Source organism: Lolium rigidum, chromosome 5 (assembly GCF_022539505.1).
Source record: "Lolium rigidum isolate FL_2022 chromosome 5, APGP_CSIRO_Lrig_0.1, whole genome shotgun sequence".
Taxonomy (NCBI): Eukaryota; Viridiplantae; Streptophyta; class Magnoliopsida; order Poales; family Poaceae; genus Lolium; species Lolium rigidum.
In genome coordinates this window covers 233,133,313-233,146,295 of record NC_061512.1, presented here as the reverse complement: position 1 = coordinate 233,146,295, position 12,983 = coordinate 233,133,313, and the positions used below count along the sequence as shown (strand labels likewise).

Genomic DNA, 12,983 nt, shown 5'->3' with positions numbered 1-12,983 from the left:
TTAGTGATCGAATGAACCATTCACATACAATACCAATTCCCTTTGTCACGCGATATTTTACTTGTCCAGGGTTTGATCTTCGGTATCACTCTATACCTTGTTCAACCTCGTCTCCTGACAAGTACTCTTTACTCGTACTCGTGGTATGTGGTCTCTTATGAACTCATTCATATGCTTGCAAGACATTAGACGACATTCCACCGAGAGGGCCCGGAGTATATCTATCCGATCATCGGGATGGACAAATCCCACTTGTTGATCCATATGCCTCAACTCATACTTTCCGAGATACTTAATCCCACCTTTATAGCCACCCATTTACGCGAGTGGTGTTTGGTGTAATCAAAGTACCTTTCCGGTATAAGTGATTTACATGATCTCATGGTCATAAGGACTAGGTAACTATGTATCGAAAGCTTATAGCAAATAACTTAATGACGAGATCTTATGCTACGCTTAAATGGGTGTGTCCATTACATCATTCATACAATGACATAACCTTGTTATTAATAACATCCAATGTTCATGATTATGAAACTAATCATCCATTAATCAACAAGCTAGTTAAGAGGCATACTAGGGACTTCTTTGTTTGTCTACATATCACACATGTACTAATGTTTCGGTTAATACAATTATAGCATGATATATAAACATTTATCATAAACATAAAGATATAAATAATAACCACTTTATTATTGCCTCTAGGGCATATCTCCTTCACTTATAAGATATCTTATACATAACACATATGCTTTATTACTACCGTTGACAAAATTGTTTCTTGTTTTCAAAATGAAAAGCTCTAGCACAAATATAGTAATCAATGCTTCCCTCTGCGAAGGGCCAATCTTTTACTTTATTGTTGAGTCAGTTTACCTATTCTTTCCATCCCAGAAGCAAACACTTGTGTCAACTATGTGCATTGATTCTTACATGTTTACCTATTGCACTTGTTATATTACTTTGTGTTGACAATTATCCATGAGATATACATGTTGAAGTTGAAAGCAACCGCTGAAACTTATATCTTCCTTTGTGTTGCTTCAATGCCTTTACTTTGAATTTATTGCTTTGTGAGTAACTCTTATGCAAGTCTTATTGATGCTTGTCTTGAAAGTATTATTCATGAAAAGTCTTTGCTATATGATTTATTTGTTTACTCATTATTTTCATCATTGCTTCGAATCGCTGCATTCATCTCATATGCTTTACAATAGTATGATCAAGATTATGATAGCATGTCACTTCAGAAATTATCTTTGTTATCGTTTACCTACTCGAGGGCGAGTAGAACTAAGCTTGAGGATGCTTGATACGTCCCAAACGTATCTATAATTTCTTATGTTCCATGCTACTTTTATGATGATACTCACATGTTTTATACACACTAGTTGAATACCCGTGCGTTGCTACGGCTCCATATATATATATATATATATATATATATATATATATATATATATATATATATCTTTTAGTCGCATGAGTAAACATAGTGAACAAGAAAATTCACAAGCATTCAGATTTAGATGTTTCAATAGGTCAAATAAAGCATAATACACCGCAACAATTGACCATACCAACAAAGGTCATAATACACTGCAACTCTAAGAGTTCGGACGTTAAAATCCCATGCCAGAAGTTTCATACAAACTTCAGAAAAGGTATACACAAAACATATCTTTATTTTTTAATCCATTCAATAGCATATAATTGCAGGAAAGATCAGTGAACTTGTTTTAACACTCCTTCATCAAAAGGTAGCAATTATTTCCATGCAATCATGTTAGTTCTCTTACGGACTTCTCCATGCCACTTACACGATCGAGAGCACTTTGCCATACATGGTTCTTTCAAAATATGCATCCCTACAAAGTAAATTAATACTACTATTTTAGTTTTGAAACCTTAACCTAAAAAATTCTAAATACATCTTTTATACACGGAACATCAAGCATTCACTTTTAATTTCAGTCTTGAATGAAACTGTCTCTCACCGTGTCAACTTGATTTATTTACCTCCAATACAAACCAAACGCATTCAGTATGTAATGTATCTATACACTAATACCCAGTAAATATAAATCAAAATGTGGTCTAGTCAGACATAGTACGGTCAGGTTTACCTATATAAATCATGATCTGAATGTACCAACGTTCATTTTGGTCTGCCAAAGTAATTCTTCCCGATGGTAAATAGACAGCGTAAAAAGTCAAAAATATCCAATTATTGTTTTTGATTATTGTCCCCATTCTAACTGAGCACATACTCTTTGACCAAACCAACTACAGTAAACCTGGATTCGTGTTTAATTTTGAGAGACTAAGCATTGCAAACAACTCAATTTATTTTTCGTAGCCAACCTCCTCAAAAAAGATTTCGTGGCTACCTCTTTTGTCTAATTGATCATCTACTCCGTCTTCACATTAGAAGGTGCATTTCATTACCTGAGATAATGTTCCCCGGGATCCATGTCAGAGCATCCACATGGTCAGATTTAGTACAAGTGAGCACAAAAATGGATCAAACTTGCACAGGTTTTATTCATGTGTCCATCAATCTTACAGTCCAATTTGACAAGCCTTGCTTACGACTGCAATTTACAAGTGAAAAAACATATGAGATAATACACATATTGAGAGTTCACATGACCAATCACATAAAAAAATTGGTTGGCAAAAGGTAAAGTAGAAATTCATTTTCCAGAAGTGTTTCAACAAAGATTGCAAAACCATACAAATGAGAGCATGCAAGCATATAAAAGAACCATAGATGATGCACACAGTTTTATAGCATGGTTTGAACTTTGTACTTCCTCACTTGAATCATCTCCTCAGACCTCACTTCACCAACATTGTGGTTCATCGACCAATGCATTTATTCTCTGATCTACACAACCCAAGCTATAAAAACTGCAGGTCCCTAATTGAATCCAAGACAAATTTTTTTTGCATGTGGTTCATAATACTAACCTGTATGCACTAATAACAGTGCTGGACTGTGGCACCAACATGAACATTAAGAATGTTTCAACCATAACCAGAGTTCCATGTTAGATTTGCACGGACCTGAAACCATATGCTGCATCGTTCACATGTAAGAAACATCTAATTACCTTGGAGGATTCATTTTACTCATCCGAATAGCAGCGAGCTGATCTAATTTGAAAGGTACCATAGTCAATCATCCTGCACATACTCGCTGAACCATGGCGCGCGGCCTCGCTGTGGTGCTTCAGCGCGCGCGGCCCGTCCCTGCTCCATCTTGGCCGGCGGAGAACTTGGCTGGCGGCATGCGCCGAGGGTGGCCAACTTGGCTGGCGACCGCTGAGAACTTGGCTGGCGGCGCGCGCGAACCTGGCCGGTGACGCGAGAGGGAGCAGGCAGGCCGACGGCGCGTGGACCTGGCCGACGACGCGAGAGGGAGTAGGACGGCGGCGCGAGACGGAGCAGGCCGGCGGCGCGAGAGGAAGCAGGCAGGCCGACAACGCGTGGACCTGGCCGATGACGCGAGAGGGAGTCACGGCGACGCGAGACGGAGCAGGCAGACGGCGCGCGGACCAGGCTGTCGGCGCAAGAGGGAGCAGGTCGGCGCGCGCGCGGACCTTGCCGGCGGCGGCGCGCGAGAGGGAGCAGGCCGGGTGGGAATGTGACATTTGGTATTGTGGCAGCGTTCACGATTTGAGGCCTTCACGTTATTTCCTGCCTTTTCTAAAATTGATAACAAGGGAATAAATGATCTTTTTTTTGCGAAAAAGGAAATGAATGATATGATTTGGTAGTTTTAGGAAACAAGATAACCCGCTTTCATTTGATTTGATTGAGCGTTAATCACTGTAGTCAAAAGCGGATAGGCACACGGGAGATGGATGGTTGGATATCGAGGGGAGATGAAGACAAAAATCGAACGGTCTGGATGTTTCGAATCTCTTTCACCAAACGCGTTGTATGACGTACGACCAACTCGAATATAATAGTAAAGATTATATGTCATTATTATGCATTTTCCGGCACTAACCTATTGACGAGATGCCGAAGAGCCCCTTGCTGTTTTCTGCTATTTTTGGTTTCAGAAATCCTAGTAAGAAAATATTCTCGGAATTGGACGAAATCAACGCCCAGGGTCCTATTTTTCCACGAAGCTTCCAGAAGACCGAAAGGATCACGAAGTGGGGCCACGAGGCGACGACACGCCAGGGCGGCGCGGCCTGGGCCCTGGCCGCGCGGCCCTGGTGTGTGGGCCCCTCGTGACGCCCCTCGACCTGCCCTTCCGCCTACTTAAAGCCTTCGTCGCGAAAACCCCAGTACCGGGAGCCACGATACGGAAAACCTTCCAGAGACGCCGCCGCCGCCAATCCCATCTCGGGGGATTCAGGAGATCGCCTCCGGCACCCTGCCGGAGAGGGGAATCATCTCCCGGAGGTCTCTTCATCGCCATGATCGCCTCCGGATCGATGTGTGAGTAGTCCGCCCCTGGACTATGGGTCCATAGCAGTAGCTAGATGGTTGTCTTCTCCTCATTGTGCTATCATGTTAGATCTTGTGAGCTGCCTATCATGATCAAGATCATCTATTTGTAATGCTACATGTTGTGTTTGTTGAGATCCGATGAATATTGAATACTATGTCAAGTTGATTATCAATCTATCATATATGTTATTTATGTTCTTGCATGCTCTCCGTTGCTAGTAGAGACTCTGACCAAGTTGATACTTGTGACTTCAAGAGGGAGTATTTATGCTCGATAATGGGTTCATGCCTCCATTAAATCTGGGACAGTGACAGAAAGTTCTAAGGTTGTGGATGTCGTTGTTGCTACTAGGGATAAAACATCGATGCTTTGTCTAAGGATATTTGTGTTGATTACATTACGCACCATACTTAATGCAATTGTCTGTTGTTTACAACTTAATACTGGAGGGAGTTCGGATGATAACCTGAAGGTGGACTTTTTAGGCATAGATGCATGCTGGATAGCGGTCTATGTACTTTTTCGTAATGTCCTGATTAAATCTCATAGTACTCATCATGATATATGTATGTGCATTGTTATGCCTTCTTTATTTGTCAGTTGCCCAACTGTAATTTGTTCACCCAACATCTGTTTATCTTATGGGAGAGACACCACTAGTGAACTGTGGACCCCGGTCCTATTCTTTACATGTGAAATACAATCTACTGCAATTGTTCTTTACTGTTCTTTGCAAACAATCATCATCATCCACACTATACATCTAATCATTTGTTTACAGCAAGCCGGTGAGATTGACAACCTCACTGTTACGTTGGGGCAAAGTACTGTGATTGTGTTGTGCAGGTTCCATGTTGGCGCCGGAATCCCTGGTGTTGCGCCGCACTACACTCTGCCGCCATCAACCTTCAACGTGCTTCTTGGCTCCTACTGGTTCGATAACCTTGGTTTCTTACTGAGGTAAAACTTGCTGATGTGCGCATCACACCTTCCTCTTGGGGTTCCCAACGGACGTGTTAACTACGCGCAATCACCTCTCCAAACTTCAAATCCCCACTTATTCCCAATGCATGTTTGGTACTAGAGTATGAGCGAGTTTAATCCCCACTTTTTTCCAAATTTTAGTGCAATTTTTTTAATCCCCAATACTCTACCCCTACCTAGTGGATTGGGGATGGGGTTTTGTGAGGATTGGGTGATAACAGAGATTCACCCAATACTCTAGAAAATTATCCTCACTAATCCCCACTAAAACACTAGTACCAAACAAGGCCTAATCGAGTGGTGTAAGTACGCCAACTCACGTAGAGGAAGGATGCCTTCCCTAGTTTGCTCGCAAATAGAACACAAACCCTTAGAATGTGGTGCGAATAGTTCAATTTAAACTCAAGAAGTTTCTATAAACCATTTTGTAAAATGATACGCTGGAAACCTCTATTAAGGTACTTGTTAGAAGATACACATTAGATTATTGTTTATAAATATTGACACGATAATTCAATATCCAAAAAAATCAGGAGGCGTCCATTTTTTGTAATTTTGAAATTATGATTTTTTTTTTCAAGATATGATATTATTAATGATCAATGTCTATGAAGGACATACAACTAATATAATTTGGTTACAAAATACATTTAATTTTTTGCAACATAAAACGTGTATTCAAAACACTGCAAGTAATATTGTGACACGTTGTATATTGTTAAGTATGATAACAATTAATATGGAAGATATAATCGTTAAGAATGTGGGAAGATAATAATATGTCAAAAAGAAGTATAAAAGTTCCAAGTCACACCTGCGTACATCGGTGGCACATCGATCGAAATCATGGGACATATATTTTTGTTGGAGTGGATAGGACTGAGACCTATACCCTCGCAGCCGAATTAGTTAAGACCTGGTTGGGTGTGCCGCCAGGGTATGCAAGCTAATTGGCCTCTGAGTTGGCTTTAAACTATTATAATATAACAGTAAATTTATCTAAAAACAATAGTAAATATTCTCAAACATAACTCTTGAAGTTTATACTTGTCCAAGGAGATCTTCTCGAGCTTTTCTAGCTAGTCATTTTCGACTTGAATCAACTTTTCATGATTGACACAAACATTGAATATAAGAATTTTGTAACAAAAAAAGTATTGCATTTAAGGAAGATTATCAAAGAGATCACCTGCAATGTTTTAATCACACCTTCCAATTGTGTAACCGTCTTTGAAGGTTCATCATCACTTTCCTTCAAAGAAAATACAAAAGAACACTTCTATTGTTTTCCTGACATCGTCATCTGCCTACTCACTACTAATCTTGCCACACAAAGTCTTCAACGCCCTCTTCGTGAAAGATATGTTCTTCATTTTGCCGAAGAAGCTCCGTATGATGCTGTACACCTTCCTGCGGTTGACGTTGTTCTCCCTTAGTTGCTTGATCAAGTCCTTCGTGTAGCTATCAATGTGCTTGTGCGACGGCCAATGAGCCTCACTAGCTGAATTAAACCAACCAGGTTGGTGGTTCATTTGTGTTTATCGTGGATTTTTGAAATCAAATGCATTGTACAAAACATTTTCGATACAGTGCAACAAAAAGCATCCATGGCACTACAGCTAACAAACACCAAAAGCAAACCCGACGCACCCGTACCATTGTTAAAGGAGACACACCCAATCAGAACGGGTCTGCAAATTCTTTTTGCTTTGCCTAAAACTCCAACCAGACCATTTATTCGAGCAGATAAAAAACCCTTAGCCCTCACAGGTGCTGAGGTGCACAATCATCAGCAATCCGAAATACTAACCAGCAAAATGATACATTTTTCGTGAAGCTGGTGCGTGATTAGCCGCACCATGGGAGGGGATCAGGTTCTACAAACAGGACAACTTTAAGAAAAATGGGCAATTACCTCCTCTTCCAACCAGAGACGACGGCTGGCTCTCCTCGGTCGCCACCATCGAATACGGACACCTCCGCCCGTACGCCCTCGTCACCGCGTGCAGCGCTCGTGCATCGAACATCAAGTTGCCGAACGTTGTACTGATGCTGCGGCCACCACCTGCGCCGCCTCAACCGGTATCAAGGAGTACCCCACCACTGCCTCCACCTCAACTTCGCCACTCCCAGATTGGGAAAACAGTGCTTGCAAGCAGGGACAGAGATAAGGGGGTGCGGGGGGGGGGGGGGGGGCGGTCTGCGCCCCCCTAGCTCATGATTTTCCTTTGAACACAAGTCATGGTAGCTTCTTATTTATGTGATTTAGTTCTGGCCCCCTCATACTAAGATGAGAGAATTCCTTATTTGACCTTAGCTGACATTTGCCTTCCTTTCTTGGCCCTGAAATCCTTTTTTGACACACAAAGTTTGGGTTGTTCCTTATTTGGCCTTCCCGTTAATTCTGTTAGCTTCTCCCGTCAAATATTATTTTGCTGGACTTTTATACCTGTGGCCGCATGGATATATCAGGGAAGAAAAGGGGAAAAAGAAAAAAGAAAAAAGCCATGTCCCCGACGGCTGCACGGAGGCCACTCGCAGCAGCGCACCACCGCCAACCCTCGCCGCCCTCGCCGCTCAGGACTCGCCGCCCCACGCTCAGGACTCGCCTCCGTCCGCCCCGGCCCATGCTCAGGAGTCGCCGCCGTCCCCCACGGCCGCCGTCCAGGCGCCGCCGCCGCCCGCCCCCATGCCTCCCCGTAGACCGCGCTCACAGGCCACAGCTCGCCGCCGCCCTCCAGGCCTACCAGCAGCCCCCAACAGGCAGAGATTGCCGGCGCCGCCAGGGTTCCTCCATGTCGGGACTTGCTCCCTTTGGCGTTGGAGCAGATGGACTCGGCCATACCGGGCCACGGAGAGGACGACGCGGCACATGGACGGGACGCGGGCGTGGGCGTCAGACTGTTGGAGAGCCGCGGCCATCGCCGGTGCGGGGCGGAGATGGGGACAGGGAACGTCCTGAACGAACTCATTCACGCGTAAACCGCTCTTCATTTTGCTACCGTCATCGCGAAACAGCGTCGGTGGTTGTGGGCCTAGGCGAACTCGTGGCGGGCAGTGGGCACAGGAACGATGCGGTCTGTGTGGATCCTCCCAGCGATGCACTACGTGGAGATATTTTGGGGAAGGTGGGCTAGGCAAAGGGTGCACAATCTAACGGCTTGTGCGTCCAGAGGAAGGGAACGCGTGATTCTTTTTTTTTAAAGAAAAACCTGATCAAGTATTGTAGCAGGGGCAAAAGAGTCATCTTAGACATCTACTTCACACCGTTAGTGCTAAAATTGTACTAGAGGGCCAAAAAAGGAACCAACCAAACTTTGTGTGTCAAAAAAGGAAGACAAAATTTGTCAGGGCCAAGAAAGAAAGGCAAATTTTAGCCAGGGCCGAATAAGGAATTCTCTCTACTAAGATTTAGCCCTTATACTTCATTCTTGGCTTCGTCCCTGCTTGCAAGCTAGATTAAGAAGCAGCACAGACAACTGAAGAAAAACGAATGAGACCATGCGACATGGGTTATGGCTGCCTGAAATCTTTCTTATCGGAGGGAGGCAGGTGATGTACGGCTCACCTCGGCTCTAGATCTCCGAAGAAGCCGTCGGCCATCCGCATCGTCCGCCCACACGAAGCGCAGAAACTTCCCCGGGACCCTCTTCCCTCGCTCCAGCGCGGAGATGAAGCGACGCCACATGCAGTATCACCTGCACATCAACGGCGGCGCACAATGGGGGTGGTGCTTGGCTCTAGTCGATGCGCGCAACCGTTAGGGTAACGCTTTTGGATCTAGGGGTTGTGTACTTCGGGTCCTTACGAAAAGTCAAATCGTGGCAACGGAACATGTTCCGCGAGCAACATGTAACATGTTCCCACAACGGAATAGCTCGAATTCATCGGAATACTGCATCGATTTGGCTAGACTACCGACGGCGGAATTTTATACCGCAGTAGTACCGCTCCGGCAAGCGTTGACAAAGTGTTGGTACGCCACGAATCTTTGTCGTTTACCTTGCATTTCAGCGAAAATCCCTATTTAGGAGTTTTGCTGCAAAAATATATACAGATCAGACCGTTTTGCCGGATCCATTTGGTACGGAGTATCTGATAGAGATGTTGTAGTAACGAAAATCCCAACTATGTGGTCAACTGCAACTAATGGGCCAAGGGCTTATGTGCGGATCTGGCCCAACAAAGAAAAGGCCTTTCGGCGAAGGAAAAGCAATCCAACCCGACCCACTAACCGCTGTCAACTAGAGCTAGCGCTTCCTCGCTTCCTCCGCCACGGCCCATCCACCCACGTCGACGACGAGCTCTCCCCTCTCGTCTCGTCTCCTCCCCACGCGGCGCCACCGCCGCGTCGCCGGCCCGCCGCTTCCCAGGCAGTAGTAGCACCTAAGCCAGTCCACCCCGCCCGCCCCCGATGGCCGAGGAGTTGGTGCTGGACACGGCGATCCGGGACTGGGTCCTCATCCCGCTCTCCGTGGTCATGGTGCTCATCGGCGTGCTCCGCTACTTCGTCTCCAAGCTCATGCGCTCCCCGCCCTCGGCCTCCCCGTCCCCCGACCCCAAGGCCGTCAAGGAGGGGTGCGTGCGTCCGCTCCCGCCCGCCCTCTCTCCCCAACCCCGTCCCGATCTGGTCCCCGACTCGCTCGATCCGACCGATCTGGATCGAGGAACCACCCCGGGGAACTTTGCCCGCTCCATAGTTCTAATAATGAGATCAGTTAGCTGCGGTTGAGCCGTTGTAGCTGATGCGAGATTTTTTTTGCTTCTGCAGGCAGCTGGTCATAAGGGCGAGGAACCTGAGGACCAGCTCGCAGTTCATCCCGGCCAAGGCGTTCAAGGCTCGCAAGCTGTACTACACCGAGGGGGTAATTCCACTTGAAGCATCTGTGTTTACCGAATTTCAGTTTAGGAGAGATCAGTAGAGATTAGCCCTTGAATAGCAAGTTGCGAGCAAAGTTGAAGGAAGCCAAAATATTGCGGTTTGTGGAAGAGCCATCCACCAACATAGACCACCACCTCTTGATTGAGAGACCCGCCCATTGAGTGATGTGAAGCATGTGAAAACCCAACCAATCCTTGATGAGACCCCATAGTGGTGTAAGTACGTCAACTCACGTAGAGGAAGGATGCCTTCCCTAGTTTGCTCGCAAATAGAACACAAACCCTTAGAATGTGGTGCGAACAGTTCAATTTAAACTCAATAAGTTTCTATAAACTATTTTGTAAAATGATACGCTGGAAACCTCTATTAAGGTACTTGTTAGAAGATACACATTAGATTATTGTTTATAAATATTGACACGATAATTCAATATCCAAAAAAAATCAGGAGGTGTCCATTTTTTGTAATTTTGAAATTATAAAATTTTGTTCAAGATATGATATTATTAATGACTAGTTGAATGCCCGTGCTTCGCCACGGCCCATATCTCCATTCTGAATAAGGGTTATATTTTTTTTCTGAAAAATTAAGCTTAGTAAACCTGGTCCGAACTTTTAAGAAAATGTACCAACCACTATATTTTTTATATATATATAATATAAAAATATATTTCATGATGTATCTAATGACATTGATTTTGTGTCGTACATGTTAATTATATTTTGTAAAATCTTGGTCAAAGTTTACAAGTTTGACTTTTAAAGAATAATATAAGGCTTATTCATTAAAATAGAGTTAGTATAATAATTGTAAAAGTACACTTGTATGTACCATTAAGCCACAAAATATTCGAAAAACTCATAAGGTCCCACCTCGTTTGGAGTTATGGATCTTAGGGCATCTCCAACGGGCGACGCATATTTATGTCCGTTTGCGTCGGGCACGGACGGAAAAAACGTCCGCATGTCCGCATGCGTCCGCTCCTTCTCCGGCGGGTAGGAGAGAGGGGCTGCATGCGGACCAAACGACGCATTCCTGGCGCATATTTGGTCCATGTTTGCGTCGGGACGGGCCGCGGACGTTTTGCGCCTAACCGTTGGAGCGCGTTTTTGTCCGCGCACGTCCGTTTGCGTCGCCCCATTGGAAATGCCCTTATGTCACTTTACTACTCCCTCCGAGTTCAAAATAATTGTCTAAAAATAGATGTATGTTGAACCGGAGGGAGTATTATACGAAAAGGTCGGACAAGATCTATTCTCTATATATTCTCCTACCCCCACCAAAATAGAGAACATACATGATAAGCCAACGGTGAATGCAACTCGATGAATTTTACCGGGTGATAGGTTTGTGTGCCTAAAACCACCTTCTCATCGGCAATTTGAAAACAATGTTTACTGCTCCTTGAATGCTTCATCGGTAAATTGAAGTTTTGTTGGCTCATATGTAATACTTCCGATTCAAATCCATGCTTAATGTCCTCTATTTCTTGTTGACATTGTTGCTCGTTTTCTAGTTGCACGCCTAATTAGAAGGACAAGCTTAATTCGAGTTTTCGGGGAGAGGGGACATGAAGTTGAAGAACTTTAGTTCAACAAAGATTGCATGGTCATTAAATCGGACGAATAAGTGTTTCGATCATCATATTTACAAGCGGATAAACAACGGAACCAACCACAAAGGAATTCAACAATCTCCACTCATTATATTGTAGTAGTATGAGTTACATGGCTATGATATCGACGATGCGAGGGAGAGAATAGAGGCATGAAAAGTAGATAATAAATTGCCTTGCAAAACTATACAAAGAAAAGATCAACCCATTGCAACACCCTTTTCCTCTTTTTTTGACACAGTTTCTTTATGACAAAGAACACCCGTTTCCTCTTATTTCGAAGAGTGAACTAGAAAGATCAACGCATTGCAATACCCTTTTCCTCTTATTTGGTATAGTGAGTCGGATGAACATGCCCTCATCTTCCCCATGTTAGCTGCATGCGAGGATATACTATTCACATGACCAAGTAGCTTAAACAATTGCTTGTACTCTAGTGAACATTAATATGCAATTTTTATAATTACCTAAGTAGTTCCAAAAAGGCTGGACGGTTCGGCCATTGCTGATCTCTAGCAACCAATTGTCGAGTTATAAATGCAAAACTAATCATATCTATGATGAAAATATAATGCATGAGATTATGTGCACTTTTGAACTCACATATGAGACATCTTTGATACGAATCATATCTTTGCTCCTTCTATCCGAAGATTAAGAATATCATTGAGTGGTTATCAACCTTGATTTTTTCTTCGGATAAAAAAGTGAGCGACAAACTCAAGATAAATGCGAGTCAATCATGTTGCGGATATCACCATAGAAAAATAGATTTGAGTCTTGAAATAGATGCTTATCATTTAGGATCTGGTAAAATTCTAAAATACAAGGGAAACCACCTAATCGGTGCAACAACTTATCAATTTGGCAATTCTATGTGTGAAGACTCGACATGTGAATTTATAAGCACAAAGCGAACATGTAGATCTATACGACTAATGAAGGAAACATAAAGCATAGCACAAGATGCTAACTTCGTAATGCAAAGAGATACAATAAATTCCTTCGTTTGTTGGACAAATTTCTTC

At 43.6% G+C, this 12,983-nt stretch overlaps 1 protein-coding gene across 1 annotated transcript; it reads left to right on the top strand.

Moving 5' to 3' along the window:
* Positions 1 to 9,867: 9,867 nt before the first annotated feature.
* On the top strand, positions 9,868 to 10,380 carry LOC124657240 (ER membrane protein complex subunit 3-like; the record flags this gene model as incomplete). The annotated part of the gene is given in 2 exon segments (XM_047195823.1): positions 9,868 to 10,036; positions 10,230 to 10,380. Coding segments are annotated over 2 exon segments (315 nt in total).
* Positions 10,381 to 12,983: the final 2,603 nt, after the last annotated feature.